Source organism: Homarus americanus, unplaced genomic scaffold, assembly GCF_018991925.1.
Source record: "Homarus americanus isolate GMGI-L3 unplaced genomic scaffold, GMGI_Hamer_2.0 scaffold13628, whole genome shotgun sequence".
Classification (NCBI taxonomy): domain Eukaryota; kingdom Metazoa; phylum Arthropoda; class Malacostraca; order Decapoda; family Nephropidae; genus Homarus; species Homarus americanus.
The window spans coordinates 572099-588450 of record NW_024728956.1 but is presented as its reverse complement, the minus strand read 5'-3'; the positions used below and the strand labels follow the sequence as shown (position 1 = coordinate 588450).

General features: G+C 35.1%; 1 protein-coding gene across 1 annotated transcript; it reads left to right on the top strand.

Moving 5' to 3' along the window:
• The first annotated feature begins 2441 nt into the window (after positions 1-2441).
• On the top strand, positions 2442-16018 carry LOC121866265 (putative protein tag-52). Its single transcript, XM_042365886.1, has 8 exons — positions 2442-2728; positions 3015-3236; positions 3995-4181; positions 4655-4818; positions 7797-7906; positions 8728-8848; positions 11890-12099; positions 13859-16018. Exons 1-8 carry the CDS (start codon positions 2642-2644, stop codon positions 14303-14305), a joined length of 1548 nt encoding a protein of 515 aa, XP_042221820.1. The 5' UTR covers positions 2442-2641; the 3' UTR covers positions 14306-16018.
• Positions 16019-16352: the final 334 nt, after the last annotated feature.

Genomic DNA, 16352 nt, shown 5'->3' with positions numbered 1-16352 from the left:
TATAACCGATATTTTACATGAACACAATTATCGCGTTATAGGAGGATCTACAATATATATATACAGGTTGTACCTCTAGTCCGGCATTCTGTGGTCGGAGCGATTTTAGTTGTCAATAGGTAGATAGGCAGCTTTTTTTTTTTTTATCTGAATTATTATTATTTATTATTACAGGAGTATTAAATTTGCCCTCAGGCTAATGTGGGTCAGTGACCTATGCCGGGTGGGTTAATCCCTTAAAAAAAAAGCAGTGGGAAATTAAGGTTTGTTTACATCCGGCAGTTAGATGCTCTCTCTCTCTCTTGTCTATACAGAGTACAACATTTAACCCTTCAATATATGAGCAGTAAATAAGTGTTGATTTCATATTCTTATGTAGAGTAATGGCGATATGTTTTCACATGTGTGCACTTACATACTGTAGTCTCACTTTTTTACCATTAATGGTTAGCTATACTGTGCTTATATTGTTTCCATTTATTAGCATTCAATAACATTACAGGTACTTCAAACAACCATATTAATTTTTTACATTAATTTTACTACTAAAATCAGGGGTCTTATTTTCTTCAGTTTTATATGTAGAACCAATGAGTCACTGGTTTTGTAACTTCTTTTATAAGCAATGCCCGGCAACCGTCTAGATCTCCTCTAATATTCCACATATTATTAATAAATTGTATTGTTAATTTTGCACACACACACACATTAATTCAATAAAAACAAATTCAGAAACATTAATTACACTATATATGAACAGTAAATAAGTGTTGCTTTCATATTCTTATGTAAAATAATGTCGATATGTTTTCACATGTGCTCATCGCACTTACATCGCGATCTCTCTTATTTCTTTACCATTATCATTAGCTACTTCTATTGTTCCATTTATTAACATTAAATAACATTACTTAAAAACAACCATATTAATTTTACTACAGCTCTACCAAGGTCTTATTTTCTTCTGTTTTATATGTAGAACCAGTCAGTCACTGGTTTTGTAATCCATGAAAACAATGCTGTGTCATTTCTCCGTGTGTTTAATATTCAGCGTATTATTAATAGATTGTATTGCTCATTTTGCACACATAAAAATTAATTCAATAAAAGCGACATTCAGTAATAAACAATAATGAATCTTTGTACATAAGAGAAATGGCGCTGTTTACCACGATTACGTCGTCTGCGTTGGCGGGCCGTTCAAACCCGTCGAAATTCAAGTTTCCGCCGTCAAATTTTTATTTATTTATTTTTGTGTGTTCCAATAAAATTCGTTAGAATTAAAACTACGAAATTTGAGAAACTACTATCGACATTTAACCCTTCAAAGAAGACCATGATGCAGAGAAAGTGTTGCTAGTGCTTCAAGCATAAGCACAAGTTACTATCTATCCAGGAAAATTGAATTTCCATGGTCGGCACTGGTCAGGTCGAGGTTGCGGACTGAAAGAGAGTACAACCTGTATATATATATATATATATATATATATATATATATATATATATATATATATATATATATATATATATATATATATATATATATATATATATATATATATATATATATATATATATATATATATATATATATATATATATATATATATATATATATATATATATATATATATATATATATATATATATATATATATATATATATATATATATATATATATATATGTGGGGTTGGGGACCAAATCCAGGTCGTAAGTCCGACATAGATGAAAAAAAAAAAAAAAAAAAAAAATTTAATAAAAATCTACAATGAAATACAGTACAGTAAAAGTAATGAATAATGATGAATGGATACAGTACAGTGAAAGTAATAAATAATAAGGAATGGATACAGTGTGACTGAGCACTTAACCTTTAATGTACTCAGCTGAATGCACATGGGGCCCCCATAATTTTCTAATTATACATGGAGACTACATTAACTGAAAACGTTTCGGTATAGAAAATGCGTGTGCAATTTTAAATTTTTTTTTTTTTTTTTTATCTATATCTGAGGGGGTCGTAAGTCCCGACGGTCGTAAGTCCACGTAGTCGTAAGTCGGGGTCTAGGTGTATATATATATATATATATATATATATATATATATATATATATATACACATATATATATATATATATATATATATATATATATATATATATATATATATATATATATATATATATATATATATATATATATATATATGTGTGTGTGTGTGTGTGTGTGTATATATATATATATATATATATATATATATATATATATATATATATATATATATATACACACACACACACACACACATACATACAGTATTATAATTATTATTACTATTACATTTTCGCCCCCCCAGGCCCCGATGTGGGTCAGTGATCTGTGCCTGGGTGGGCTAAAGCCCCACAAAAAAACTTTCGGTTTTTAGAGCTTTTCAGTTTTTGGAATTTCGGATTAAGGGTTGTCAACCTGTATAACCATTTGGATATTTAATATAGTTTCATCATGTTATAAATTATATCGAGATAATTTCCTACCTAATGTTAAAAAAAATGCTTTGGATAGATCTAAATTAATATACAGTACAATACAGTACAAGGTTTAATATTTGTCCTTTTAATTCCCTCATTTGAAGGGTGACAATGAATGAGTCCCTACGCAGCAAGGTTGTACAGGAGATAGTCTTAACTGAAGAAACTTATCTCAAACAGCTTCACACCCTTGACACTGTAAGTTGCATTATCTTCATAATTGTCTTTACTCTTAAGAAGTTTATTATTTTTTTTTTTTACAAAATATTTTGTCTTAGGAAGTTTTGCTTCCTCAGTAAGATGTTAGAGAGTCTGGTAACATTTGTCGTGTTATGAGAGAGAATGCTGCTTTTCTTTTATCGCATTATTATTCATCAGTTGGCATCTGTAACTGTGATGCCTGAAACAATTTTCATATAGGACTTAAGTTTCCAAGTAATCCATGACAGTGCAGAGTGAAGTTTTCATCATCTGAAACTTTCAGTACTTCGCAAGGCCATGTTTAGAGAAATGTCTCCTGCCTGGAGATATCCATGCAGCCATATTTGGTGAGCTTGCTGCCCTGCGACATATGAATGAAGAACTGTATAAGGCCTTGGCGTCTGAAAATGAAAATGTAGGTGCTGCCTTCCTGCATTTGGCTCCATTTCTAAAGGTGTACTCTTCTTATGCCAAAAACTATCAGCAAGCTATAAACCTTTTATTGGTAAGTGTATATCATTTTCTATTTTTTCTTTTCCATTCCAGTTGACCAGACATCAGACCATTGCCTTTGCTGATGACCTAGAAACATTGTTTCTCCAAAATGATGCCAAATTCATGTAAGGGGATTTACCTAGTCCCTGTGTGCTCTTGCAATCACCTTTGACATCAACCCCTTCCTCCTCTCAACTATAACCTTATTTTCTTATAAATTTTGATCTCTCCCTCATTCTCCAATCATCTTGGACTTCATCGCCCAGTCAGGTGGACGGTGTCGCAAGGAAGGAAGAATTTCAATGTACAGTACTATTTGTGTACTGTATCATGAATGGATACATAGAGCAAAGCTGGCTTACATTATGAGGGAATGTCTAAGGACATACAACACCCCAGTTATCACGACTGTGTTCTATCATAAAAAGAGATATCAGAATCAGTACTGTACTCCATTTTTACCTTTCACCGTGTATTATTACCAGTGAGTTACCGTAATGAAATGCCCAAGAGGCTTTATAAGCGGAGGAACACTGAATAATAAAACAAATATCAGACCCTCAGATACCCTTAACATGTATCTGAACAGACACCCCCCAGGACTCTTTTCCATTGAATACTTTTCCTATTCTTTTGATGCTTTCAAAAGTAATTTTTTATTGAAATCTTTGACTAGAATGTGTTGGAATACAGTACAACATGTCTTATACTCTTGATATAGAGATGACTAATATATGAAGGAGACTACTTTGATAGTTGTCTTTATAGGAGTGGGAGAGACGAAGCGACAAGTTAAGGTCATGGCTTACGGGAACAGAATCCCGACCTGAGGTTCAAGCCAAACTGCCCTCATTACTCATCACTCCCGTGCAGCGCATCCCACGGTACCGCCTACTGCTGGGGGAGCTGCTCAGACACACCCCTGATGATCACCCACACCATAGTAGTATTGAAAGTAAGTTTCAGCCATCCTAGTTGTGTTACACAGTAGGTATTACATATCACTGTCTTTATTAGTGCTATAAAACACTCCTTTGTCACTCAGTGATGTCATGCAGCATCTTAAGGAATTTTCATGTTGTAGCATCATTCAGTGGTGTTATATAACTGTACGTAAGTACTGTAGTGTCTTTCAGTAGAGTAACAGCACTACACAGTAACTGTAGAGGTAAGCTTCAACATGTCAAAGTAGTCACCTAGTGTCACACAGCAGTGTAGTGTTAAGTATTTGTCACCCATTGCACATTACTACAGTATGTTAATATAACATCAGAAATAAGTATTGCCTCTTCAGTATTTGTAATATTTTTATATAATGATTATTATGGTGTTTGTACTTTGTGTTATAAACTTAATTTGTACTTGTTACGACTTTGGTAGGATGACACACTAGTTTTGTTGGTAATGTGACTTGATTATTTGTTACAGAGGCAGTAGGAGAGGTGGGTGAGGTGGCAGAACATATCAACCGCAGCATTAGTAAAGCGGAGAATCTCCAACGAATGTTGATGATCCAGCGTGCCTTTAAGCGTACCCTACCTAGCATCATTGCCCCAGGACGTCACCTCCTTAAAGAAGGTGTCCTCCACAAGGTAGTTTTGTGAGGATATGTTGTAGTTATGATGCCAACTATTGTAGGAGTAGGACAACTTGTCTGTCTTATGTCATCCCAGTTCATGTAAATTACCTTCCCACACCCTGGCCACAACACACTTCACAGATCCTTAGATGATAGTGTGTCGAAAGTAGCATGGCCAAGGTGTTCTGTTGTGTTTTCACAGAAATTATGTTTCCTGTGGTTAATTGAGATTAGTGGAGACAGTAAAGAACTAGAACAAGGGAGTGTGTTTGTGCCTATACAGTATTTGAGAACCAGTACAGCACTGCAGAAAGAAATGTGGGGAAACTTACGTGGTGGCCTGTTGTGTTGAAATCATTTTAGGAATGCCATAATCAAAAAGGATAAATTATTGCTGGACACATCTATCAGAAGTCTGGGGTGAGCATACGAGCAGATGTACAGGATGCTCAAAATATGATTTCTATATGCATGATGCTGTATTTTATGAAGTAACAAGAATAAACCAGAAAAAAATTTTGATCGTAGATTGACAATCCCTTATCCGAAATAACAAAAAACAAAAGTTTTGCAGTGGAGTAATTTTTATTTATTTATTTATTTTTATTTATGTATTTATTTTTTATACAGGGATCAGCCCACCTGGGCACAGGTCACCGACCCACATCGGGGCCTGGGGGGCGAAAATATAATAATAATAATAATAATTCATAGTAAAAAATATAATAAAGCAAACAAAAATAAAATAATAATAATAATAATATTAATAATAACAATAATAATATTAATAAAATAATAATAATAATAATAATAATAACAATAATAATACAGTAAAAGTCCAAAAATCCGGACTGCTTGGGGATTGGGTCGGTCCGGATTTTCGGATTTTCCGGATTCTCAGGCAGTACTTTTAAAATTAAAATTTAAGGAGGAATAAAGAAGAGATGAACAGGTACATTTTGATAGTTTATTCATTCGCAAATATAGCATGCTTCATTTATCAAAACGAGCAGTTTTAATGAAAAAGCTGTGAATTCTAGAATTTTATTCTTTGCCTTTTTGATATCATAAATTGTAGACTTTCCAATGTTGTATTTTCCATTAGAACAGTATTGCTCACACCACGTACTAGTTTCTTGATTATTTCAAGTTTGTCACTCAATTTCAACGTGTTCTTTCTCTTCACACAACGAAGTTTATCTACTTTAGGAGCCATTATTATGGGCTTGTACAGTAGTCTGTAAATGGAAAGAGTAAGACTCAAAATATTGTTCTATTCATACTGTGCTTGATATAATGCATTCACGGAAATGTAATATTTTTGCTAAAATGACATACGTATGACAGTGGAAAGTGGGATCAAATCGTGACGAAAACAATGACTTTCGCTTTCTTTCGTTCAAAAGATGTTACCGTAATCACTTTTCGAATGGTTTAGTTAAAAAACTGTTGTATTGTATTACAATAATATCCTAATTGACTTGAATAAATATTACGATACCATATTTCTGAATATTTTCATTAAAATCCATCAAAATCATTTTCTTTGTCATCATCTGCAGCACCAAACAGCTTCTTCTCCCAGTCCTCTCCTTGAACAGGGCTAGAGGGTACGTGTTTTTCGAATCGTTTTCAGTTAAAAAACTATTACATCACACGTATATTTTACCTAAACTGCGCCTGAATGAATATATTCTCGGAAATAAATAGTAGTTTTGCTGAAACGTGATGCATTTCAATGTAAAATAGGATAAAATACATGTCGAAAACAAAAGACTTTACCTAAGCTTCCGATGTTCTTGAGATGTTATTCGTTTTTTTAATAGTTTTCGGTTAAAATTCTGTTATATTACAATGATATTCTATTCATACTGTGCTTGATATACTACATTCACGGAAATGTAATATTTTTGCTGAAATGACGTACGTATTAAAGTGGAAAGTGGGATAAAATCGTGACGAAAACAATGACTTTCGCTTTCGTTCGTTCAAAAGATGTTACCGTAACCACTTTTCGAATGGTTTAGTTAAAAAACTGTTGTATTACAATAATATTCCCTCCTAATTGACTTGAATAAATACTTGAATGGAAATATACAATATTTTTGTTGAAACTACCCGCGTTTCAGTGTAAAGTGTTGTAATAGTAAATGGTAAACAATTTGCCTTCGGCACTCGTGTTTCAGTTTATAGGACGTAGAGCGTTTTTACTGAAGGTTTTGTTGTTCGCTTACCCTCGAAAACGTGGGTCGAACTATAAACGAGGAATATCATAAATTAACGATTTCTTGGTCAAAAAATCAGGGTCGACAGATAAACGAGGGGGGGTTTATAGATGAGTATATATGGTATGTTGTCACAGTTTGATTGCTCGTTTTAAAGTGGAGACCACGTGGTCGCTTGTTGTCGCTGTGCAGCTGTGGCGCTCACGCATGCACACATACACACAAAAGCCCACTAAAAAAAAATAATAATAATTAGTTTTCCAAAAGTTCGGATTCTCGGGTGGTCCGGATTTTTGGACTTTTACTGTATTAATAAAATAATAATAATAATAATAAAGAAATACAAGAATGAAATAAAGATCAAAAGTGAGAAACACGACCAATATCTATGAATTATTATTATTACAGTACTATTATTTTTATTAGTACATTTTTCCCCCCAGGCCATGTGGGTTAGTGACCTGTGCCCGGTTGGGTTGATCCCTGTATATATACTGTATATAAAAAAAGAAAAAGCTAACCATTCTGAAATCCAAAAAATTACGAAATCTGAAACACATCTGGCCCCAAGGATTTCGGATAAGGGATTGTCAACTATTGGAAATAATGAATCGCAAGGAAAGAGAAATAATCTGTGTTGTTGTTGATTCCAGTCTCCCTCTTCCAAATTTGGAAAGATCTTTGAAGAGCGATGGAAAAAAAAGGCGTCACTTAGTAAGTCCTTTATAACTTGGGTAATAAAATTTTATTATCTCTTATTCTCCAGGTGTCTCGCAATGGTAACAACTCGCAGCCGCGACTGTTTTTCCTTTTCACAGACATACTGTTGTACACCACGCTACCTACAGCAAGTCTTGCCAGTATATCCTCCACCAGGTACAGTATATCATCCCTACCTTTATGTTTTTATTTCACTTTTGTATACAACATTATATCAGTACAGTACTTTATCAATTTATTTTCTTTTTATTTCTGCAAGCTATTTTTACTCTTCTTCATCCACTTACTAAGTGCAGTGTACTTTATCATTAAGCTTGGGAATACTTGTATAGGGGTTCATTATTTGGAGGGGATAGATTGTTTAGTTTTGGTCACTTTATGAGAATAAACTTACTGAAATCCTGTTTGGCATAGCTAAGCTGCATGTGTTAGTGCTACATTAATCAGTGAACCTATGATATAAGAGAGTTACACCATCCAACAAAAATGTTTTTAATTAGGAGGTTCCAGATATTTACTGTTCACTATATGGCAATATCACTCAGAGGGAAAATTTAAGGGTAAAACTAGTCTAAGGTCTTGCTTTTATCTTAATTATATTGTTCTCATTGTTTCATACATAATATTAGCTTGTTCCTCACACAGCCTCAGTTAATGTGGGTTGTTTTAGTGGTCATTTTACTTACATTACAGAAATGGAATATTGAATTTTTAGTTGTTGATATCTGTAATTAGGTGATGAGACAAGCTTGGGTGAATTACATGCTACTCCATAATCAGAACAGCCATATTACATGCCCTGTTTGTTGCACTCAACTCCTTAGATCTTAGCATTTTTTGCACTTGTGTTGGGATGATAGATATTATTCTGAACTATGTAACAGAATCTGCTGCTGACTACATTTTTAGGAGATTGGCATTGTTTTGACTATGTGTGTGTTATAAATGGGGTAAGTAATGGTACTTTTGTATTACAGTTCTGGTGACGTTTTGGACGTGGACTACAAGCCCCGTTCGTTGGAGTGTTGTTGCCTGCTGCCTCTCCGACACTGTTCCATTATTTCTGTTTTGGGCAGTGGTCAGCAGGGCCTTTTTAGGGTAAGAATGGCACTTATAATAGTGTACGTACAATAGAAATTAATAAAAGAAACAAAATGTGGGAGGCTAGAATGAAGGAATGTGTATATAACACAGTAGGTAATGTGAGATGTAGGTTTCAATAATACTATTACTAAGTGTGTGGTCGGCCTTCATGTATTGTGTGGAAAATGTCTTAGTACAGTGTTCCCTCCATTAACGAACTCAATCCGTTCCAGAAGGTCGTTCGTTAACCGAAACCATTGTTTCAATGGGTTTTTGGGTAATTGGTTCCAGCTCACCAAAAATTTCCTAAATTCAACAAAAATGGCAGAAAAATTTACTTACTTTGAGGTGTGTATGTAGAAGGCTCCTGGATGATGATGATGATGTGCATTTGAAGTGGGAGGTGCAGGAGGAGAAGGGAGAAGAGAAGGAAGTGGAGGTGGAGGAGAAGCATTTTACTGCTTCTTGGAAGGTGAGTCACCTTCCATGAAAATGTCAGGAACCTATGGACTGACAGATTCTCCACCATGAACATCCTCTCTCCTTCTTGAAGTGGAAGGCTGAGGGATAGCATCTTGTTCCCTCTGCCTTTTACTGAAGAAAGTGTCAATTGTGGTCTGTGGGGCACCTGTCCTCCTCACCATTAACTTATGTTTAAAGAAGGAGACCACTGAGTCCTCAACATGACACAAAGTTAGTTCAGTTTTTTCCACTTCTGGGTGCTTTGAAGCCAGTTCCCTGAACTTCTCCCAGTGGTAAATCACATCTTTCAACTGTTTAGTCGGACATATGGTCATCACTTTCAATTTCCTCCCTCACCACTGTCAGCCCCACCAGAATATCTCATCCAGTTCCTTCAAGTCATCAGGAGTTCTCCTCATGAGAGACATCACAAGCTCTTCCACATCCTTCTCCCTCCACTTCCAAGGCCCAATGACTGACTAATGGACACAATCTCCTCATCCAACTCTGTATCACTCCTCAACTCTCAAAATCACAGGACTATTGATGGCCACAGGCTTCTATGAAGAATGGAGGGTTCTATTGGAGACTTTGCCATGATGACACAATCAATTTTATGCGCTCCAGGACGTTGAATTGTGGCTCCAGAACTGTTTGCGTTAGTTCAGACTGTGAAGTTGCCTGATGACACTTCCCAAACATTTTTCTTCATGTACAACTTGAAGTTGTTGATTGCTATTCTGGGTCCATGTATGAGTGATGTAAAGTGTTTGGAGGCAAAAACAACAATTTCACAAAGTCAAATTGATACTCCAAATTTCTGGGCAGCAAGGTCAGGGTCATGACCAGGAGCCATCCATGAGGAGAAGAGCCCCTGTGTTGGGAAGTTTATTGGTGGTTAGTAGCTTTGGCAGAGGGGCAAAACACATCAACAGCCTCCACCTTATTAAGCACCTGTCTTGTCACCCATGCCTGGCAGCTGGGACTCCACAACTCCAAGCTTTGTTTTACCACTTTCTGGTTGCTTGGCACCCTGGGGTTTTCAGAGCAGAGATTAAAGCATAGGCTTCTGGAATGGAACTTGAAGCTACTGGCACCAGCTATAGATGGAGATTTGCCGCGGGTTTTGCGCCCAGTGTTGAGGTTTCATCTTTGGTGATACCGTCTTTGGGCATCTTTTTTTCCAGAAATGCTCACTGTCCTTATTATTGAACACTTCTTGCTGTGGAAGATAATTTTCTTCCATCAGTTTTTAAACTAACTAAAAACTTTGTTGCCCCTTCTTATCAAAAATTAGCAGGCCTACCATGCCTAATGACTGGAAAATGTCACTTTTCTTAAATTTTCGAACCAGCCTTTCACAGTCTGAAAAATCTTCAAATTCTGTCTTGGAATAGAACTGTGTTGATCTTGTGCCCCTTTAAATGTTCATATAATTTCTGGCTCTTTCTGTACAAATGAAATCACTAGAACTGAATCACCTTTTCATCTGTTTTTCCCTAATCCAGATGATAAGTAACCTCCTTAGTTTCTACGATTAGGATCTACTTAAACACTCCAGATTTGTCTCTCAATGTCACTCTCAATTGTTTTTAGGCAAGAATTGTCGACATAAAGTTGATGCCGTATGCTATCTTTGCAGCGTGATTTATTTTAATATTCTTGTCTGCTTTTTTTATTATTTCGCTTTTAATTGATTGAACGGCTTTTTCTGATTTCTTAGGGCCCCATGCCGGATTCAACACGGGCAAACACGCATTTTTCAAAGTTAAACTAGTTGCAAATAAAGAATATTTCTTTTAAAATAATACTGCACCCGTGCACTATATATTGTCACGTAAAATACTTTTCAAATGACTATTAATTTGCTTTGGAAACACAGAAAAGTATTTAGCTGGAAGAGAGTCTCATAAGTAAGATAAGCGCCCAGTGAAACACACAGGAGGTGAGACTGACGCCTGTTTGCCAAGCAGGTTGGATGCCGCCGTAGACAACTAGTCACTTTACTCAATTTTGTTGAATAAATTGTTAAAATCGACTAAAAATTGAACAAATATTAAACTTTAAAATTGGCTGAATAGTATAAACTTTGACATTTACTAAAATATAAGGAATTTAAACCCCAGAACCGATTACTAATGCATTATGACTGATACCAAAGCTGGTTCCTACGTGTTTAAACATGTTGGAGGTCCTGCTCAGAAGAATCGCCAAGTGTTTTGGAATTTTTCGTTAACCGAATTGAAGATCCTTATGGAAGGCAGTTCGTTAATCGAAATTACGTTAACCGAGGTGTTCATTAAACGAGGGGTCACTGTATTGTACATGCGGATTTATTTGGTCTGTATAATACATACTGCATCAAGTCATTACATCACAACTTTTGCTCATTGACTCTTTATAAATGTTTTTTATAGGGACAAAATAAGTGTGTGAGCATTATTAAGTGTTTTATTCATTACTTATTTCACATCACTAAGATTCTCTCTTTCCACTCAACTACTTGTGTTATTCTTCTCACTTCTGACATCTTTTTTGGTTCATATTTGTTTTTTAATCAGCACCATAACAACCTTCCTTCCTTCCTTTGGCAGGTCAAATGTGAATCAGAAGACATGTTGTTGTACAGTCGTGACAAGACAGCGGGAGGTGAGTGGGTTTCTATGCTGACAGAAGCTGTAACACAAGCAGTTAATAAAAGAAAAACTCTTCGCAAGGACTCCAGCTCCAGGAAGCCACTGCGGAGGCCGGCCCTACGCAAGTTAACTATTAAGGGAGACCCAGACCATCTAATTGCTCTTAAGGTAACTCATTTGACATTTCTAAATACCCTGTGTGATAATTGTAGGAACATACCTTTCAGTTGTCATTTTATGATGCTGTAATTCCTCTCAAAAAATATGTCTAGGCATGGGAATACATGTACTGTACAGTGTAATAATGTATGGTACAGTACAGTATGATGACACTGCTGTAGTAAGTTGCGGTACTGATGGATAGTAATTATTTGTGCCATACATACAATATCTCACATTATTTTTCTAAGGTAAAAGTAATAGAATACATTAACAAACAAACATTATTTTATGATGGAAATAGTTTTGTCTTAATTACAAGATTGACATTGGTACTGCAATTACTTTCCATAAATCAAGTGTTCACCTTAATTAACATTACAGTAAAGTCTCTTTAACTCATACTCTCTCTCTATGGCTTGGTTCTCTCTTATTGTTGCTTAGTCCTCTGCTGTTACTCACAATGCATCCACCTGTGCCCCGATACAAAAAATAAATACCGGTAGCCCTTGTGAAATAGTCAAGATACAATTGTTTGTGGTATAAAACAGTTGATTTATCAGATTTATACTACAAATCAATATTTTGAGTTTTATATATTGTTTTTTTTTATTATATACAGTGGTCCCTCGGTTAACGAACACAATTCGTTCCACAGAGTCGTTCGTTAACTGAATCTATTATTTCAATGGGATATTGGGTAATTGGTTCCAACTCACAGAAAAAGTACATACAAAGTACTGTATACCAGTAATAGAATTAACAAAACATTAAATATAAACTAAGTACAGTACTGTACTGTACAGTATACTGTACAATAATAAAAAAACCCAATAGAATACCGTATTTTAACTTACTTTGAGGTGTGTATGTCATATTACCGGCAGCTTTGTTTACATATCAAACATCTGATTGTAGAGGTTGATGATGACACCATATTCTTTACAGAGTGCATTGATTCTAATGCCTTCATGTTTCATAATAATTTCTGCACTGTATATTATCAATATGTTAACTAAATACAGACTGACCAATAATTTTCATGTAAAAATGCAAAAATCGATGTTCACTCCACTGTAAACAAAGGTAAACTGAGAAGGGTTGTTGGGTGATTCAATCAGCTGATGGGCACACAAAAACTGTTCCCTGTACTGTCTATATTATCAATATGTAAACTAAATTACAGATTGACCAATAATTTTAATATAAAAAAGGCAAAAATATTCAAGAGACCAATTTTCTTGATATTTACTTCACTGGAAACGAATGTAAACATCGAACCAATTACTGTATTGGCAGACAAGCTGATCAGCTGATGCACACAACAAAACGTGTTTGTCGTAAAGATTTCCTTTAATCGAAGTTTTGTTCGTTAGTCGAACTGAAAATCCTTATGGGAGTTAATTTGTTGACCGAAATTTCGTTATTCAAACCGTTCGTTAACTGAGGGACCACTGTATATATTTTGTAAAACATGTAATGGTATGACATAATTTTACTTTTAACAAGTTCAGCACAGCAGATTTTGTATTAGTTATCATACCATTACTAGAATTGTCCTTGTGGATGTACTAGTGTACTGTATAGGAGCTTATGGATTCTAGAGTCAGCAGGTTACAGATCATGTCTCTGTAGGTTTCTTTTGTGGTACTCTTGTCTTATAGTGCCTCTTGTTCCCCTTCTTTTATTCATGAGTGATATAGTAATCTTAGACAGTAGAGATTTAACAATTGTGTTTTGATATTCTGATCAAATATCTCCAATCTAGGTTACAAAACCTCAAGATGAGAATTCAGGAGGTGTCGTAGAAGCATCAAGGTTGCCGGTGCCAGAATCCCCAAAGATAGTTAAAGGAAAGGCGGCCTTCAAAAAGACAGAGAGGTCTCCCACTTCTCTTATGGCACAGCTGCTTCAGGTGCAGGAGTGTCTCACCCCTCCAAAGTCTTGGCTGTCACCCGGTAAAAAACACAAGGCGGCAGATAGAAACAACGAACAGGAAATGGATGGAAAGTTCAAGAGACCTCGATCGGTTTTTGACTCGCCAGAGACAACCAAAGATAAAGTCAACAAGTCAAGAAGACCGTTGTCATTTATGCAAAATTTCTCAGGTGAAAAAAAAACGGAAGAAAATGCAGCGGGAGTCACAAGAGGTCAACCATTTAGTTATTCACCCAGGTACACACCTCCGTATAAACCTTCCCCTCTTGCCAGATGATGCCACACATTCCCTCCCCCACCCAGTGCAAGTCAATATTCACTTTGTTTAAGGTAGACAGACCAGGTAGCTACAACTCCAGAGAATAAATATTTTAAACAAATGATATATTATTAAATAGACACGTTTGATATTTTTACTTAACTTTGTCCTTCTTCCTAACCTTTGGTCTTCCCTTATTTACCACACATGAGATTATAAATCATATATCTAGAAATGTCTGGATAATTTCTTGCCAGAGACAGCAAGCATAATGACCTGTTAACTGTAAATAAATGTGTATATTGTACTGTATACTGGTGAGGAATGTATATGGAGATTTCTTTGGTGATAAATAACAACTAGTATTGCACTGTAGTTTATTCTTAGAAGTAACTACTGTAGTACTGTACTGTAGTGTATTGGGTTTTGACTTCATTGACTTAGAAAGGTTTAGTAATGTAATATTTTTTTTTTACGTATTCACTTTTAATTTGAATTGACAGGAACTTGGGTATTTACCACTACTGTAGTTGTGGCATCATCACAGTCTAGTAGTATACTGTACAGTACATTACTTACCGTAAGTACAGTATGAATTAATTGATAAACATTAAAAGATATCTGCCATACACTGTACTGCTCAGTTTTCAGAGTGGCTCATGTTTGTTTAGTTTTTATGGTTATGAGATAAGATGAAATGAATGGAATTAGATAAATTTTGTAACTCTGTAACTTTAATTATATCCCAAACTAATCTGTAGAACTATGAAGTGTATCAGGGGTTGGTGTAACTTTTGAGGCTGAGCTGCTCTATAACAACATTACATTACTGTATCTAAGAAAATTCTGTGTGATCATATTTTGTTAGGTGTAGAAATACCGTGAACAGTGCAGACGGGATTCTTTTTCTGTATCTAATACTAAGTATATATAATATAGAATTATGAGATGAAAATCATATATTTTAGTTATTCGCACATGTAGATAATTCTCTTGCTGACTGGTGAATATTCTTGTTGTTTCATTACACTAGTCTGGCTATTAACCATTTCATTTTCTCTGACAAAGATGATCTTAGTCTTTGATCCTAAAGACGAAGCCACAACCTCACAAGTGTTTGGCTCTGTTTCTCACTGTTTACTGTACAGTAGTCACTGAAATAGCTACTCACTCAGTCACTTAGTACAGAAAGTTACCCAGACTTTAGTTTTTAAACATAGAATATATTATATTCATCTCTATTTGTAACACATGTCATTTTCTGTGTTTTAAAGTTATACGACATAAGAGGTTTACCCAAAGACATTTAATAGGCTATGTTAGTACTTAAATACAGTACTGTATATAGTACTCTATATCCCATATTTTGTAGATTTAGTGTGTGTGTTTGCATGCTTGTGTGTGTACTCTTCACTGATGCATCAAGAGTGGAGGAAGATGAACAATAACTGAAGGAGATATTTTATTAAAATAAAGATAGTTCTGTACATATACGATTAGGTGAAGGTAGACAATATTGTGATGCAACTGCTGGATTATTTTTGTGTGATTTGGTTGTTTTGGGGTACAGTACAGTATTTTTTAATGAAACTTATTAGTAAATTAATTTTAATAATCTTCATGCTCATTGTATTTTTGCATCACAAGTCATTAAATTTTATTGTAATGCATTATACAGACAGTCTTTGATCACCATGCTTAGTGTCCAGAAATATAAATAAATACAGCTACTGTAGTGTTTTTCAAATATTCTTCTGGCTGGACTCGCCTGCTTTATCAGGTTTTTCCCGACACAGGAGGTGTGCACATGCTAGTGTGACGTAATGACTCATTCATTGCCTTCTACCTTAAAGGTGAATTTCACTCACTCCTGTGATGGGAGGGTATAAATAATTAATATTTTACACCTGTCACTAATTTCAAATGGTCTCCTGAATCTTCCACCTGTAGATTTAGCAAGATTATTATGCGAGTCACAAAGTTCTGGGCTCTGCCAAAATTGGGATCAATCCTCCATCTTTTTATTATATTTAACCCTTTCACAGTGGGAGGTTACCCTAAGCTG